Source organism: Lutra lutra, chromosome 17, assembly GCF_902655055.1.
Source record: "Lutra lutra chromosome 17, mLutLut1.2, whole genome shotgun sequence".
NCBI lineage: Eukaryota > Metazoa > Chordata > Mammalia > Carnivora > Mustelidae > Lutra > Lutra lutra.
This window is the reverse complement of record NC_062294.1, coordinates 23,330,697-23,350,033: the sequence shown is the minus strand read 5'-3', so window position 1 is coordinate 23,350,033 and position 19,337 is coordinate 23,330,697. Positions and strand designations below refer to the sequence as shown.

At 37.4% G+C, this 19,337-nt stretch overlaps 1 protein-coding gene across 1 annotated transcript in view; it reads right to left on the bottom strand.

Annotated features, from left to right (window-relative positions):
- Positions 1 to 5,778: 5,778 nt before the first annotated feature.
- Positions 5,779 to 19,337, bottom strand: part of CDH8 (cadherin 8) — a 382,041-nt gene continuing 368,482 nt past the window's right edge. Inside the window, 2 exon segments of the mRNA XM_047712240.1 lie at positions 5,779 to 7,863; positions 9,227 to 9,478. Coding sequence (XP_047568196.1) covers positions 7,370 to 7,863; positions 9,227 to 9,478 — 746 coding nt within the window. The 3' untranslated portion in view covers positions 5,779 to 7,369.

Below are 19,337 nucleotides of genomic sequence, written 5' to 3'. Positions count from 1 at the left end.
AAGGGCCAGTGTCCAAAATCTATAAAGAACTTAGCAAACTCAACACCCAAAGAACAAATAATCCAATTAAGAAATGGGCAGAGGACATGAACAGACATTTCTGCAAAGAAGACATCCAGATGGCCAACAGACACATGAAAAAGTGCTCCATATCACTCGGCATCAGGGAAATACAAATCAAAACCACCATGAGATATCATCTCACACCAGTCAGAATGGCTAAAATTAACAAGTCAGGAAATGACAGATGCTGGCGAGGATGCGGAGAAAGGGGAACCCTCCTACACTGTTGGTGGGAATGCAAGCTGGTGCAACCACTCTGGAAAACAGCATGGAGGTTCCTCAAAATGTTGAAAATAGAACTACCCTATGACCCAGCAATTGCACTGCTGGGTATTTACCCTAAAGATACAAACATAGTGATCCGAAGGGGCACATGCACCCGAATGTTTATAGCAGCAATGTCTACAATAGCCAAACTATGGGAAGAACCTAGATGTCCATCTACAGACGAATGGATAAAGAAGATGTGGTATATATACACAATGGAATACTATGCAGCCATCAAAAGAAATGAAATCTTGCCATTTGCGACGACGTGGATGGAACTAGAGGGTATCATGCTTAGCGAAATAAGTCAATCGGAGAAAGACAGAGTGATCCTTTTAAATATATTGGCCAGATTGTGTCATCTTGCTTTTAGATCCCTTCAATCACATGCTCTCTGACATGAAGTAAATCTGAGCTTCTTGCCCTGGGTGACAAGGACTTGGATGACATGGTCTCCGACTCCTCTCCACATCATATTTTGCCACTTCTACCCTCCTCCAGTATGATCTGTGCCTCGTTTTCAGTTCTTGTGTATGTCTACTGGTTTAGGACAGCACAACAAGGAACACACTTTTCTAAGACTCTTGATGGGTTTCCTTTTCCCAAGGCAACTTCATGTGACAAATGGAATAGCACCCTGTCCATTCTATGTAAAATGTTTAATTTCCCATCTGTTTTGTGTTTTATCATATCATTTCCTTTTTTCTTATTTCTACTCATTTATATTTCTCCTCTGCCATGAGGCCTTTGAAGAAACAGACCTCCCTGTCCTCCTGACTGCTGTATTCCCAGCACCCAGATTTGTGAGAAATCCAAGCAAGTATTTGTAAAATAAGTAAGGGTATTGGAGGTTCTGTTACATGGAGAATTCATGTGATAAAAAGCACAAATAGTAAAGTCCACTGAGAGATCTCCTAGCCCAGCAGCATAATTCATTGTCAAGTGCCAGGATCCTAGTTTGACATTGCTTATTGATACTCCCACTCTACTGATAAGCTCTCTCCAAGACTGACCATAGCACAGTCTCTCGCAGGATACGGTGCACTGGCAGGGTTAGATATGAATTCTCTGTCCTTTCATAAAACTACCTGTTCATCTTTTCTGTAGCAGAGACAAACCTAATGTTTTACCATTAATTTGCTTCTATAATGTATCCAGTTAGATTCTATGTGTTAGAAAGGCAAGACAACTGTTTTACAATCATACCACAAATTTTATAGAAAATAAATTTAGGAAGCTCTTTTTCCCCCTCCTTTTTTTTTTTTTTTTTTGTTTATTTGCAGTATGGTTATTTATAGCTCTTCCCTTCACCCTAGATAATCCATTCACTTGTGTAACAATTAGACTTGGCAAATACAGAATTATTGTCAAAATTTAGAGGTTGAATTAAGAAAAAAAACATTAAGTGAAGTTGTAGTTAGGGATAATATATCAGGAAGAAAGAATGATCACAACGAGCCCCAAATTCTTGGGTTCAATTAGAAATAATTGTTCATATCTGTCCCATATTTATGAAGACTCACAGGATGGTCCTGGATATCTTTGCATGTGCAGAGGAGATCAGAAGGAATTAAGATTTATCTTCAGTGATCTCTTATTTTCTTTTGTTATTTGATATTGAGGTTCATTGAAGCCTTTGTTTTCTACAGTTTTTCTCCTCAGACAGCATCCCATGCTATAACTTCTAACAAACTTCCTTCCGTCATTTATGGAGAGATAACTACTATCTACTAATAAAAGTACCTGGGAGAGATAATACACTGAGGATGTGTGTCAGACGATGGCAGGTAGCTCAAGCTGGAAGAAGAGTGCCCCAGATCTTGACTCTTCCAGAAAATGTCCATTAGCCTGGTGACCTAGATTAAGCTTATGTAAATAAAGTGGAAGGGGTGGTGCATATACACAAAAACACAACTTCACGATCCTGGTAATGAGCAAAAAGACCAGAGTTCAGTTCCTGTCTCTCTTACTTCTTTGATGAGTAATTTCGCCCTGAAAAATTCCTTAAGACATCTCTTTGCCTTGTTTTTCACACCCACAAACCACACTACAGTTTAGGCACACCTGGAGTGTCCTATGAGGAACATTCTAAAGGTCCAGAATCTGTAATGTCATCTTTTTATAATTTCTCCCTCTGAGCTTTGGAGGTTTGAAAAGCTGTGATTTCTGTTCCACTCACTCTTTTATTCCCATCTTTTTTGGAGACTCTGTGAAGACTTGAGTGATCCTGCTTAGAGTCACTTACTTTTTCTGCCGTTCTCCCATATCTACATAACTTGGTTTCTGTTTCTTATCATTGCAAGCTTTACATTAGAATTACAGAGAATGCTGTTTAGTTGGAAGTTATGGGCTTTAATGTCAGACCAATCTAAGTTTAAACCTAGACTCAAAATGCGATTTACAAGACCAGAGAGAGGGGATGTTTTGACAATTAGGTTAGACGAGGTTCGTTAGCTCATGTGTAAAAGAAAGAATATGTTTTGAGATGCCATCTCCTTTAATCTTACTGTACCAAATACATAGCTTATTTCCTGAGATGGTTGATGTTTGATATATGTAGGAGACGCAATTCTTTTCTTGAAGAAAGTTGATCAAGTCAGGGAGATTTTAAATTGCATGGCCCCCTTAATTTTAGGATTGGGTCAGAGACACTAGGACTAGATATCTTTAATATAAAGAGTGTATCATGTAAACAAAAACAAGCAAAAAATAGTATATCATGTAATATATATATATATATGTGTGTGTGTGTGTGTGTGTGTGTGTATTGACCAAGAAGAAAATAATAAAAATAAGTTGCTACTTTAATGATAGAATTTCTGTCTTCCACAATCACCAAACGAGCAGTAACCACAGTGGCAACAATAGGCATACACTGTTTGGTCAGCTGAGTCACTCTGCAAAGAAACTTTGTCTAGAAAATAAAACAGTACTGGAATTGAGAAAAATAAAAGTATGTTAAAAACTATTATGTTCAAAACTCATTCTACAATTATTTTCTCCATGAAAACAGAATAATATAAAAACATCTTAGTCTAGCCTCACAATGTGATGTATTTCATTCTAGTCCCAGGTATTATGAGCTGTTATTTTGTTCTCAAATAAACACTTGCATGGAAAACTGCTTCCTTTTAATCCAATTTCTTTCCAATTTGAGGTTAGATTCATAGAAAACAAGGAGACACCCTTCCAGGATTTTGGTAGTGTGGGATTGTGGGATGAAAAATGACAAATATAAAATTAACCCCAGTATCTTTATTAGGCATATATGTGTATATAAATAGAAATATAAACATATATTCTTTTTCCATGTTGATATTCATGTTTAAATTGTGCATTTATATAGCTTCTATAGCGATGCCCACTGCTACCTTATCTTTTTGACTGACAATGATAGGATTTCAGTCATGCTCAGACTTTCCAACAGCGCCAGTGATGGGATTTTTTGAAATCTTATTACTGGTTGCACTGTCCTGATCTCAGATGGAACTTTCAATCAAAAAGGCAATCAGAAGGTTATACATTCGTGAGATTCCCTGCAAAGCCAGTGATAGCATAATACAACTTGTTGGAAGGGCCTACTTGCCTCCAGTCCTTATGTGGCTATAAAGAGTAATTGGCTACTTAGCTCCCAGCACCCGCTTTTCCGTCTCCAAACCACAGCACAGCCCAGAACTCTGTTGAGTCTCAGTGTGGAATCTGGCTGCTCCTAGGAGATTTCCAGATCTCATGCAGAGACTTCTCTTCCTTTAAGCATCTGATTAAGGAAACTCTCCAAAAAACACATTTGGCTCTTTCGAAGCATCCTGATTTCACTGGTGATGCCAGTGGATCTAAGTTTTCTTTTATTTTACATATACGCAAATGCTTACCCACACAATTTTCCAAAGCATGTTCGCTGTCAAATTTATATTTCAGAAATCACAATTCTGTGTAGCCAGGTTAATACTTGAGTATAATTTCTAGAATATTTTAATCATCCTATCATAAAGTATTCTTATAATAACTGTACTCGTAAAAAGGTTTTGTAAGGAGTATCCTCTTAATACTCTGTAGTATACATACGTGAATTTTTTTATTAGAGATATTTTTGTAATTTGATTTGCGCAAATAATAAACAGGGTTGAGGTTGAATTGATTCCATGTGGTGTCCAATCACCCAGGGACGCATCAGTTCCCCAGACAGGACCTTTGAGTTGTGAGGTAGCAGAGGGAGATAAGTTTGTCTCACTTGGCTCCCACTCAACAGTTCTCTTCCTTTAGGCAGAGAAACCTCACAGGGCTAAGGTTCAAGAACGGACAATGACTAATAGTTAGGACCCAGTAAAGACCTACAGTTACATTTAAATGCCCATGGAATGAATAAGCATTTTATTTGAAAAATAGCCGCACATGTGTTTGTAAAAGATATGTCAGTATTGCTGCGAGAGAAAACAACATAGAGACAAAAATAGTCACATAGATTAGGTTAAGAAAATGAGATGTCTTATTTAAAGAGCTAAGCATCGGGTACTCAAATCCTGAAAAAGGCTGGGAATCCCATCACCGTCTTAGAGGTTGAGGAAGTCGTAACAACTCTATTGCCAAAATACGAAGTGCTTAACACAAGGGTGTGTGTGGGGGGGTGTGTGTGCGCGTCCCGCGGATTCTTGCCTCGACCTTTATTTAAATGCAGGGTACTGTTGAACACGGTGTGATTTACTTGACTCCATATTACAAAACCTTAAAGGGACTTTAAAAGCACAAAATGCTAGCGTGGTGGCTAAGTAAATTACCAAGAGATTAACATTTTCATTCTCCCTTTCTGGGCAAAGTAAAATTTGAGGTAAGTTTTAGGCAATTAGTATGTGAGATATCCTCTTCTGCCCACAAAAACCACCATATAAATATTGCCCTGCTCCTTCCAGGCAAGACCAAGCCAAGGACTGAGACCCCAACTCCTTTCTCCCCAATAAGAGATCCCTCATCGGGCGGTCTTTGACTCAGAACCCATTTGGCAGGAGTTGGTCAGATCTGTTTTGCCGTTTAGATCTCTGTTGCTAAATCCTGGTCACTGATCACTTTACCTCTACAAGTCTTAGACCTGTAATCCCTGTCTGAAGTCTTGCCCTGCTCATTCCTGCTTCCTTTTTCTTTTACTCTTAACTCTGTTTCAGCTTCTGCTGTCGGGAGGACCCAACCGACACAGCTGGACTAGCCTTCCCATACACAAAGTTCCTTTAATGTCCTGGCTGGTACCTTCTTGTGTGATCACTGCCAGGTCATTTCACTTCTCTGCTTCTTTATAATAAAGACTCTTAGAAATCAAAGTGATCCCTTGGGATGATTTAGTTGAACATTTTAGAATTCTAATTAGAGTTGATGTCTCTCTTAACAGATCATCTGATTAGAAAAAAAAAGTGACAACAAAGGTATTTATAAAAATATATTTCACAAAGTAGGAAACAATACAGGAGTTTCTCTGAATACAGTACATGAAGTAAATAAACAATATTGCATTAAAGCAAAGTAGAAAATTAAAATGATCTGCATGTAGTACTTGATTTTTATCATACATTTTCTACTTCTAAATGGCAGGATTGTGTTACAAATTGAATATGCTCACATCTTCTAGTGCTGTTCGTTTTTGGAGTCTAAGACGTTCTGTGTATCACCATGAAGATCAGGGAGAGAAGGGCTAAAAACAAAAGCAGTAAAATTATGTACAAACCAGTTCCTGCTCTAAAACAGTGGGGGAGGGGGGAACTTGAAGCATGTTTATTGGACAGGGCATTATGTAGGTATCTAAAAGTCTAGAGTTTAAATATTCACATGAATCAATATACTTCCAGATGTTTGTGCTTGTAGTAAAAACACCAAATACTAGGATTATGAACAAAATAGAAAACAGTCCAAAAGTTTCTCTGGGAAAATGCTGCTCCTGCCATCACCAGCCACAGTAACACTTTCTACTCTAAAGAGACTATTAGCTCCCCCTTTAATAATATTGCCTGCCATACTCATCTCATCGAAATGTACATGTATTAAACATTCATTGTATATATATATATATATATATATTTATATAAAACAATCTAAAGGCTTATTAATGGATATAATTTAGGGTTTTTTTCCCATATAGTCCCTTAATCTATAGATTACCAACCTTAATAAATAAAAGGATTAATGGACATCAATAAAATATTTATTTCGAGGATTAAACAAATAAATTCACGCGCTAGCAGTAAAACCATCTGTCTCTTATGTAGTCCACTGTGTGATACAGTTTATCTTTGTGTCCTTGTGGAAGAAGATGAAGTGGAGGGAACGAGTAATCCTGTTTCCAGAAAACAAGCCTGTTTGAATGGGATTTCTCTCCTCCCACCACTGAGTTGGCAATCCCCACCCTGGAATGGATTACGAACATGTGAATATTTTAAGGCTCGACACAATATTTAAAGATGCTATTTCAGTCTCTGATGAGTGGGGCCAACAGTTATGTACAATGTGTGGTCACCGTACCGTATAATCTAGGAGGCCTCCCAAAACTCCAAAAAGTCATCATGTACAGCGGACCAAGTATTGCTTTATCATTTGTGGCGGGATCCTTATTGGTGAAGGGGAAAAAAACCATTTGCATTTATAAAAATCCTTGCAGAAGACACGTATCAGCAGCACATTTCTTGCAGGTCCATTTTTCTAAGAAAGCACCTTTTAATTTGGATTTTTTTCCTCTTTTTTTTTTTTTTTAAACCATCTCTCTAAGGATTAGCCAGGATCCCAATCTTTGTCTGTGGTGGTTAGGTAAATATCAAATATCCAAAGACTTCTAGACACTCCACATACTTTAATTCACACTCCACAAGATTTATAACCTCCTAACATATACTTTTTATTTTTATTATTAATTTTTGGTTCAACATTGAAATGTAGTTGAGTTTATAGATGATTGGTGCTAAACTTGCCTCTAAAACAAATAGCCACATTGGTTGTATCTAAGGGGCGTGACCCTAGAATATTACAGAATGCTCAGTTCCACTGATTCATTTATAATCCACTGTCAAGTTTCTTTGTCACTTTCACCAACAGAGTAGAGTTCTCCCAGTCTCTTAAAGCGGGGACCCCAGTCACTGAGGTAGTCAAAATTCTGGTCTGAGTCTGAGGTGGTGGACTCCAAGGAGCTGAGGGAGCCAGCCACAGACCCTCGGCCTTCATAACCATAAATCTGAATGGAGTCATATGGCGGGGCAGTGGGGTCATTATCTGCCTCATGTAGACGCACATTTATAAATTCATCGACATCAACACCGTTCGGAACAGGAGCAAGCCCTTGCCTTGGCATAAACTGCAAATCTGGTTTAATATCCTTACGGGGTAAAAATCCATTAATTCCATCTGGGTTTTGTAGAGTCGCAATATCAAAAGCCTCCGTGTCTTCCTCTCCTCCTCCTTCATCGTCATAGCGGATGATGTTTTCTCGTACATCTTCATCATCTTTAATAATTAAGGGCTCATTTTTATGTCGCCGCAGAGTTACAAACAGCACCACAATGACTGTAGGCAAAAAAAAAAATGTGAAATAACAATTAGCTTGACTTGCAAATAATTTCACAAGCACCGCATTGTGTATGTTAAGAGAGAGTGCCATTGCCTTAATAACATTCACGTGGGAATTAAGTTAAACACCTTTCTGAAGGATGGGGATTGAATTCTGAATGCATAGGATTCCAGGTTGCTTCTGTGGACGAAATGGTGATGAGGCTGGGTTAAAAAAGTAAGTTTGCATCTATCCATGGTGAAAGCTGCATGTAATACTATTATAAGCTCTAGAATAAATGGCACAAAATAGAAAACAGCACAGATAAAATAACTAACTTGCTGTGGCTCTCAGGCAAGCCATTTAATATCCTTTGATTCCATGCCCTTCTTCTATAAAGAAAAGGAGCAGAGTTAATCATATCTAGTATATTTTGTGTCTTATCAGCTCTTCAAGACTCTCTCTAATCAAATAATCTTCATTCACAGATGAATTGATATTAAGATGAACATGAAATGGGCATGGACAATTTCTTGTCTTGTAGGAAAGCTGGGACTCCTCTGTCTGGGAAGGTAAGCCTGTGGGTGGGCAAAGGGAAACAAGCCACATCAAACTTCATGGGTTTCATGGGGTAAAATATGGCTAGAAATAATGTTAATCTGGACACTAGGTGAATAGGACAGGTGCAAATGGAAAGATAATAACACATAGTTTTTCCTTAAGGGCAGCAGAAGGTCTAACTTTCCTTGTGCATATCTTCCTACTCTAATCTCATTTTCGTAAATAGATATTTTTAAGAGAAAAGTTACCAAAAAAACTCTCCTTAATTTGCAATCTTCATTTTAATTTGATGTTGATATCAAGAATATAACTGAGGAACACAGTGTAATTTTGAAAAAAAAATTTGTTTGCTTATTTGTTTTCTTTTTATCTCACCAAACTTTGTGTTTGGATGGACTCAGCAATCCAATCTGTACATTATTTAGGAAAAAAAAAAGAGTATTTTGGATACATGAGAGCCTCCCATTGTAGTAAATTGGTGTACATCAGATCTGCAGGGCTTTTTATAGAATAGATGCTGTTGTAACCACATAAAGGTCCATTACCACTTCCACCACCAGTATACTCTCTCTTCACTGGTGATGGTGTTGAAAAAGGCACCAAGTTGTCCTTTCCAATTGGACGTTGGCTATCACAGCACTTTTTTTTCCCTTCACCCCTCCTTAGTGATGTCAAAGCTTGCAGAAATGCAGGAAAGTACCTTTTCCCCAAAAGAAGGCTGACCCCTGACTGGGGTTCAGGTTTGCTTTGCTGTCCTATTTTATAGTCATTTATGAACCAGAAAAATGATGACCATTAAGCGATGAAGGAAATACGTACCTAGCAGCAAAATGATGCACGCTAATATGGCAATTAAGGCGCCCATACTGAGTCCAATCGGAAGGACATAAGCTTCGACATTGCAAGACTGGACAACACCGTCACTGCTGCAGCCACAGACCCGAATGGTCAGGGTGCTGGTGCTACTCAGAGGGGGATTCCCACTATCACTGATTATGATTGGCAACAGATAGACTTCTTGCTTCTGGCGGTTGAATCCATTATGCTTTGCCAAAATGCTGAGGGAATTATCTGGAAAAAGTGAAAATTACAATAGTTTGCATCATTTCAAAATGGCTACCCAGACAACACTTGTTTTTCTAGTTCATAAATCCTCTGCAAAACTCAAGACAATCCCAACTTCACTGGACACCCAGGTTCTTTCCCCCTACCCTCTCCCCACTTCCCCAGCTGGCATGGACCAAAACATTCACACCCTAATATGTTGAATAAATGGGGCTCCATGATGAACTGATGACATTTTACCATCACTTTGTAAACGCAGAAGATTTATTTTATAAAAATAATTTTCAACTGTCCTTTCAGAAAACACAGATCAACTCCCATCTCCATAAATAAGTTTATTTTTCTCTCATTTATCCTGACAATGCAGAATTCACTGGACAGAATTTCACCACATATGAAAGGCATGTTGAGGAACCTCTGTATTTTTTTAACAGATTTTATTTATTTATTTGACACAGAGAGACGGATCATAAGTAGAGAGGTAGGCAGAGAGAGAGGGGGAAGCAGGCGCCCCACTGAGCAGAGAGCCTGAAGCGGGGCTCGATACCAGGATTCTGGGATCATAACCTGAGCCGAAGGCACAGGCTTAACCCACTGAGCCACCCAGGTGCCCCAGAGGAACCTCTATATTAAGAGAGGGATTATATAACAACATGGCATACAAAACTATGCATTTTGTTGATTCCCACGGGTACCTAGAAAGAGTCATTTTGCCCTTGAGCATTTAAACTAAGATATAACAAAAGTCCCATTTACTGTCAATTGGAGGCGATATGCCACATATATTAAAATTCTATAGAGAAGGCCTGTAGTGGTTATACAAATAAGAATAAAATGAGAAGTTATATGAAGTTATAAGAAGCAGATGTTATATTTTGCATGTATTAATTAATTAATATGGAAAGATATATTGGTCATCTAGACAATACTTTAAGACATTTAAGCAATACTGAAGGGTGCATTTCAGTTCAAGGTAAAACTTGTCAGTGAGGAGTGACTGGACCCATGCTAGCCCTATTGTTCTCAGAGTTTTATCCCCAGAATAAATTTTTGTGGTCATTCATGCCTAGTTCATGACCTGTAGTCATATTGTATAGATTAATTATTAATATTTTCTCATTTTGATTAATTAAAGACCTATATCTATTCAAAATGGGAACATATTATCTTACTGATATTCTAGACAAACACAAACATAATGCCAGTTAATGTGTATAATGTTATTTGGGCAAAAGGATTATTTCAGTTAGGATATTTTTTTCATATATTGGCAAGTTTGTAGATCCTAGAAAACCTGGCTACCTCACTGCTGCATATTAAGCAGAGATTCCAAGCTGTTGTCGTCCAATTCTTGGTCATCAGTATCCTCTGGCTTCTAGCACACTCGACTACCTGAACAGATATTGCACTCAAATGACTTTAAATAAATGTTAAATTTTCTGTACCATGTAGTGCTATATCAAAATTTCAGGAAAAAAAAATGATAGTCATTCCCCAAAATAGATGTATAAAATATATTTACTTTTGTTTGAGATACAAGTGAATCTGCAGTGCCTTGCTATTAAGCAAAGAGGAAAACACTCAGATGGTGTTAACATTATTTTTTTCTAAACTTCTTTTGGCTTTGCCTCATTATTTAGTAATTTGAAGAGCGAAAAGAGGTCTCTGATAGAGTTACGCAGTAATGTACCAAATGATCCAGTTATCTTTATTTCCATGACCTAGAAGGAAATACCACTAAGCTAAAAACTGGAGAACATTATCTTACAACAGATAGAGAATATATAGCCATGTTTTATTTTCAGAAAGTGTGTGACAAGTTTGAGTACAGTTAATTAGTGCAAGGAACATTTGTGGATGATTTCGTATACTATATTTCAAAACAGAAGATGGGAATTGTTCCTCAGGATGCAATTAATAAAATTACAATGAGGCTTTTGTCTTTTTGTGGCTGACATTATTTATATGGGAAACTATTTTTGCATATTTTCTCCTTAAAACAATCTATAATGATAATTTAGAAACTGCAGCAGGGATATTGCTCACTGCTGAAGAAACCTATTCTCTTTAGTACTTAGAAAAGCATTAGTGGGGGGCACGTGGGTGGCTCAGAAGGTTGGGCATCTGCCTTTGGCTCAGGTCATAATCCCAGGTTCCTGGGATGGAGCCCCGAGTCAAGCTCCCTGCTGGGCGGGAAGCCTGCTTTCCCTCTCCCACTCCCCCTGCCCATGTTCCTGCTCCCACTGTCTCCCTCTCACTGTCAAATAAATAAATAAAATCTAAAAAAAAAAAAAAAGCATTGGCGAGTCTACCACTAAACTCATATTTTTACTATAGCTGGCATTTGTGTATGTTCTTAACCTCCTACATACAGAAAATTATTGACTAAGTAGAGGAAGTCTGTGAGACATTTTTGCCAAATTTTACCTGCTACATTCAGGCAAGTCAATTCCCTCTATGCCTACTCACTCCCCTTCCCCCTCTTTTAAAAAAATTGTTGACTGGTATTTATATTTCTTATTTACTTACTTGAATTATTTTATTATACCACATGAAATTATTACTGTATTTATACTGTAAATATACTGTATTTAGCCTGTTACTGTAAACATTTAAAAAACAAATACCAGCAGTTATACACAGTTCAAATTCCTATATTTGAAATACGTTTTGTTCTATGTATTGCACATCTTCTATAAAGTTGGAGTTGGTTTCTTTAAAACTTATGTTGCCTTCTTTTAACTTCATAAAAGTTTTAATTTAATAAAGTCCATTTTATCAATGTCTTTTAGATTAGTGTTTCTAGCCTTATTTTTTAAATTGTAAATTACATAAAATATTTTTATAATGTTATCTTCACATTTAGGTCATTGTAAGGAATCGGGGTTTTTTTCTGTACTGGTAATTTTCCTAAGGTTATTTTTTGAGGAACTTACCCTTTACCCACTGCTCTTCAACACTCAGTGTCTCACAAATCAAATTTTTGTGTATCCTCATCTTTTAGGGGCTATTATGTTCCAAGGCTCTGTTTTTATACTCCCCCATCAATATCATGCTTTTTTTACATATGGAAACTTTATACTAAATCTTGATGTTTATGAGGTTATTTTCCCCATCATGTTCTTCTTTAAGAGTATCTTGGCTATTCTTATTCATTTGCTGATGTCTGAGAAATAGAGAATCAGATTATCAAGTTCTACAGAAATCCCTCTAAGAACTTGAGTAGAAATTATATTAAAATATAGTCAATTTTGAGAGAATTGGCATCTTTATGATCTTTAGTATTCCATTTCAAGATGATAGTTTCCTTATTTCCTTTAATATATGTCAATATTTTTTTATTTTAGCTACAAAAGAATTTCACATCTTTTGTTAGAGTTATCATTGGCACTGTATATATTTTGTTGCTTTGATAATATTACCTTTTTAATAGTGCAATTTCAAATCATTCTTGGTGGTGTATGAAGTATAATTTTTTTTAATAAAGTGTTTTTTTTAAAGATTTTATTTATTTGACAGAGATCACAAGTAGGCAGAGAGTTAGGCAGAGAGAAAGGGGGGGGAAGCAGTCTCCCCACTGAGCAGAGAGCCTGATGCGGGGCTTGATCCCAGGACCCTGGGATCATGACCTCAACCGAAGGTAGAGGCTTTAACCCACTGAGCCACCCAGGTGCCCCTAAAGTGTAAATGTTTTATGCATTAATTTTAATTCTAACAACCTTCTAAACCTTTCTTTTTACTTATAAAAATATGTCTCACCACAGAGTTCCACTTCAGCAAGACAATGTAAGGAGCTCCACAGAACTGTTCCCTAGTGGAAATGGTGAAAACTGTACAAGGAAAACCATTTAACATCACTAGAAATGGTCCTGGAGGCAAGCAGCAAATGAAGAACCATTTATCCAAGAGAATCTACCAAAGGTTGGTAAGAAGAGTGAGATCATGGCATATGAAGCAGAAACCACTCTCCTTCCCTTCTCCCAGTTCTGTGAGTCAGAAATTCTAGTATAAACTGGTTCAGCCAAGAACACAGGGATCCTTTTCCCCTCAGCTAGTAGATAAAGGACTGTCTTGCCAGAAACTAGGACATGATGCAGTTTCATCCTACTCATAGATATCTTTTGTTGAAACTAAATTTTGGGTGAGTGCAACCAAGAGAGGGCTCTTTTCTTTCTCACAGCCTGTCCTTGTGCAGTAGAGGTTCTCCCTGGGCAGGGTTCCACTGGGAATATAGGGCCTCAGTTGCCCTTGCTCTGTCTGTAAGGCAGTGGTTACCTGCTGGAAGAGGCAAGGCAAAAAGACTTAAAGCTACTATCCCCCAGCACCAGGTGCTCATCATCTAAAACACTTCACTCAGAGAAATACATCATCGTTTCCAACTCACCTGTAGAGTCAGTGGCTTACAGTTTTGCAAGCAGAGGAGGGAGGAGACAGTGATGGGGGAGGAACCTATCTGGGCGGAACAAATCTGCAACACTGACCCACAGAAATACACTATAAGGGGCGCAAACTTGATTGGATTAGTCTTCAGAGCAAACGTGGCCCCAAAATTGAAAACAGAAATCATCTGGCAATTAGTGGAGCTTAACACCTGGGGCATGGTCAGGAAAAGAGACATAGAAGACCCTGCTGAAACCACCAGAGTCATTCTAGAGTGACTGTGGGCATACCTAAGGCCGGGATCCCCTGAGGTGAAGTATCAGTGACTTGATACTGCAGAGACGAAACAGACTTAATGAACATAGTCCAGCCAGTCAATAAGCAAATAGCAATAATAAGCTCTGGGTGGGGAGCCAATAACCAGATTTGTTATAATAAATTGTCTAAAATGTCCAGTTTCCAACAAAGATTGGAAGAAACAGGAAACCCATATACCAGGGGGAAAAAGGCAAAAGAAACTATTCATGAAAGCAACCAGATACCAGATTAAACAGACTTCTAAGGGGCCATTATAAATGGGTTCAATAAACTAAAATAATCCATGATTGAAGAGAAAACAGAAAGAAATGGTGATAATGTCACATCAAATAGAGAATCTCAATGGACGGAAATTATTTTTTAAAAGAGCACAGTGGAAATTCTGGAGTTAAGCACTGAAATAAAATAAAATCACTGAAATAAAATGTTAATTAGAGTGGCTAAACAGTAGATTTGATTTGGCAAAAGAAAGCATCCGTGGACTTGAAGACAGATGGATAGAAAATATGCAGCCTGAAGAATGGAGAGAAAAAAATAATGAAGAAAAAAGAACAGAGCTGAAGAAGAAAGTGGGACACTATTTAATGTGCCAACACATGTGAAAGAAAAATATCAGGAGAGAAAGAAAAGAAAAAAAAACTGACAACTGCAAAAAAATTTTGAAAACATTAGATATCTCAACAAACTCTAAGAAGGTAAACACAAAGAGATTCACAAACAATGTATCATGGTAAAAAAAAAAAAAAAATTGAAAGCCAAAGACAGGGACTTTAAAAGACTTTAAAGCTGGACGAAACTGACTCATCACTTACAAAGGAACCCCCCCCATAAGATTAACAAGTGAAGTTTTATAGAAATAATGGAGGCCAGAGGGACATGGGACAAACATATTCAAAGTGCTTAAAGCAAACACTTTCAGCCAAGGATCATATATTCAACAAAGCTTTCTTTCCAAAACAAACAAGAATATGAAATAGGGACTTTGAAAGTAAACAAAAGCTGAGAGAATTTGTCATCAGCAGACATGCCTTGTAAGAAACACTAAAGGAACTTTTTTTTGGACTGAAAGCGAATAACCCCAGATGGTAATTCAAATCCACATTAAAAATAAAGAGCATCAGGAAAAGTAATTTTGTCATTATGAAAGATAGAATACATAGTTTTTCTCCTTTTCTTCTTAAGTATTTTTAAAAAGCAATTGTATAAAACGTTAAGTATGTAATATTTTCTTGAGGATATTATATCTAGAAATTAGAAAGTAATAGCTGGATATTCCGTTTCTCACTTTCAATAATGAATAAAACAAGTAGGCAGAAATAAAGGAGTTAGAAGACTTAAGAGATAGTGTAAACCAACTGTATCTAGGAGATATCTATACAACACTGCTTTCACCAATAACAGAATAATATCCTTCTTAAGTACACATGGAACATCCTGCATTGTAGATAATTTGCAAGACCGTAAAATAAACTTCAGTAAATTTAAAGGGATAATCATGCAAAATATGTTTTCTGACCATAATGGAATTGGATGTGTGTAATAGAAAGAGATTTGGGAAACTCACAAATATGGAGAAATTAAACAGTGCTTTCTTTAATAACCTTGGGTCAAAGAGAGGTCAAAAGGGAAATTAGAAAATGTTGTGAGACAATGCAAAAGAAAATAGAGCAAATCAAAATGCAAGGGATGCAGCTAAAGCAATGCTTTAGAGGGAAAGTTACAGTCTTAAAATGCCTATATTAATTTTTTTCTTATTGTACCATACTAACAACACTCTAACACAATTCTGAGCATAAGAAATTAGGGTGACACCTGTACCTTGTTCTTGATACCAAAAAAGAAAACAGCTTTTGACTTTGAACATTAAGATGATTGATGGTATTTATTGGAAGGCACTTTTTGTTATCATCTGTTTACTTTGCACTCTTTTTGTCTCCTTAATTTTTTTTTTATTTCCAGTGATGCAAAGGAAAAAGGCAGTTATATAAAGGATAGTTGTTCAGTGCCTCTAAACCTGGATTCAATTACACTATAGTATTATTTTAAAACCTTCCTTTCAGGGGCGCCTGGGTGGCTCAGTCGGTTGGGCATCTGCCTTTGACTCAGGTCATGATCCCAGGCTCCTGGGATGGAGCCCCGCATCGGGCTCCCTTGCTGGGTGGGAAGCCTGCTTTCCCTCTCCCACTCCCCCAGCTTGTGTTCCCTCTCTTGCTGTCTCTCTCTCTCTGTCAAATAAATACATACATTTTTAAAAAATGGAAACCTTTTCAGTCCTTCATATTTTCATGCATTTCCACTTTCTGCGTCTCGCTTCTGCACTGCAACCTATTCTATCCTCCTGTCTTCTGCTCCTGAGTTTTGCACTTACTGCATTTACTTTTTCCTTTCGAGCTAACAGAAGAGCATATCCTGATGATGACTTACTGGAGAAAACACATTTTCTAAAACTGGAAAATCTATGAGGAAAAAAGAGTGATCACTGAAAGCCCGTAGACATGTATGTCGTGATTTTTTAAATTTAAATCTCTTGAAGTTGAGTTTATGAAAACAAGGTTTGGGAAGGGGAACAAGGGTGTTATGCCAAGATCTATTTAAGAAAAGTGTGGAACAGAAGCATTTGGCTTTCTGGAGGGAGGACCAATATCCAGGTGGAAAGCAATGTCTAGTTGCTGTCCTATCTCAGGCCTTTGTGCAGCATTGAGATGGCAGTAACATATCTTAACCTTATCACCTGGTTGTTTGATATTCTTAGTTAAATAGTCAAATATTTGTATTCTCTATATTTCCTCCAGTTAAGGATTTTCCCATTTTCTCTTCCTCCTGGAATGTTTTGCTTCTGAGCATTATGCCAAGGAGGATGAAGGACTCCGTTTCCAGAATCTTGCTTCATATTCCAAACCCATTTGTTTCTGCTTATGACTGAATGTTGAAGGAACGTTTTTGGTGGGGTGTTAAAGTGGACCAACAGCAGAGGCCTACTTCAAATGACAGTATTCCCAAAACAGTAGTATCCCTGGGTTCCTTACTCCTTGGCTGAGTAAAACAAGGTCTATTCCAAATAAATAGTAAAATAGGGACCAGATAAATAGTAGGTGTCTAGGCTTGCTTAATTTCAGGCAGTACATTACATTATGCCATTATGCATGAAATTCCTTTCAGATTCTAATAATAGATTCATTATAAATAAATATATTCACTTATATGCTCAGTTGTTGCCATTTCTTTCCTCCAGATTTGTTAGAGATTTACTAAAAATTGTTAGAGGCTGTATCAAAAACAGCCATCTTAAAATTAAGGTCTTAGAATCTTTATGCAATGGTTTTGACCTTGTAGAGAGAATAGATAATAGATAATACACAGTAAAATGCATGTATTATCTCACTAGAGTGTAACCCCCCTTGGGAGACTAGCCTTAGTCAAGGCTCTGTTCTCAGCCTTCAGCATAGGACTTGACACAGAGTGAAGATCTTCATAACAATCTTGGTCAGGTTTTTTTAACCACTTTTATTTGGAATGTTTCAGTTTTAAGGAAGTGATCAACTCACTGTACATTAGAAGCGTGCTAAGTCCATTTAGAATTTCTGTATTAGATTTTTTTCTTCCCATGTGACTTGCAGCATCTAGCCCCTGCCTCATTCTCCTGCTTCCTGTCCTACCAATCCTCTATGTTCTAACCATCCTGGCATTTTATGAGTCAAGGATCTTCACCCCTCGGCACTTACATAACTCTTTCTTCTGCCTGATAATCTGTCTACTCTTCCTTAGCCCTAAGTTGAATGAATATTTATGTCATTCTTTATGTCTGTGCTTAAATGCCTTTTTTTCTTTTTATGGATCACTTCCTTTATTAACTGCATGCAAGTTGCCCAGATAGATTTGTCATGCAATCTTTTTTTTTAAAGATATTCGTTTATTTTTATTTATTTATTTATTTATTTATTTATTCATTTATTTATTTGACAGAGGGAGAGAGTGAGCACTTGTAGATAGATGGCAGGCATAGGGAGAAGGAGAAGCAAGCTCCCTCCTGAGTAGGGAGCCTGATGTGGGACTCTATCCCAAGACCCTGGGATCATGACCTGAGTCAAAGGCAGATGCTTAACTGACTGAGCCACCCAGGTGCCCCAGACTTGTTATACAATCTTCTAAAAAAAATTATATTTTCATCGAAGCACTTATTACAAAAAAGTAATATAGTAATAGGGATGTGATAGGCCCTGGGGATGCAGACATAAACTGAGGAAATTCTAAGTAACAAATAACCAATTTAAGATGCATAATGAGTACTTAGCAAATATTTGTTAAGTGAATGAAAGACTAGGTAATCATTAGCCACATTTTGTGGGCCTCGTATTTATTTCCTTTCATGTTATTTTGTCATAGGTAATTAGAGAACTATATATGATTCAGAATAAGTCCATGAGAAGGTTCGGTTTTAGGCTGTTGGAAAGGATATATAGCCTGAGTCTATATGGAAATTTTAGAGAAATACTCATGGTTTTGAAGTCTTAATCTGGGCATAACTCTTATCATGTAACATGAGCAATAAACTAAGAATGTTTAGATTCAAATAGAGAAGACCGAGGGGGAAGAGTTTCTGAAGTACCATCTCAGAAACCCAACATACATGAACCACCATCATGTTAAAGAAGCGCACACCAGAATTCTTTTTTACTGAGCTGAAATTGTATGACTTAGTCTTATACTCAGAGGGAGGTGCAAGTCTGAATTAGTACCTCCTATGGTTAGTTTCACAGGGATGTCTTCTTTGATTGTTAATATTCAGTCTTTGAATCATTTGGAGTTGGCAATCAAAAGACCTTCCTTCATGGAACATTGATACCCTTAGAAGAAAAGTTTCCTTTTGTAAATAAACCAGTAAGTATTATTACAGACTGAAGGTTTAGGCTCCTGTCCCCACCTGCAATTGATAGGTTGAATCCCTAACTTCCACTGTGGCTGTATTTAGAGACAGATCCTACAAGGAAGTAATTAAAGTTAAATGAGGTCATAGGGTGGGGCCTTGAATTATTACGCTTATTAGAAGAGACGCAAGAGAGCTTCTCTTTCTTCACCTTTGCGTACACAGAGAGGAGGTCATGTGAGCACACAGCAAGGTGGTGGCCCCTACAAGCAGGCAGGCAGTGGAGGCTTCAGAATGAAACAT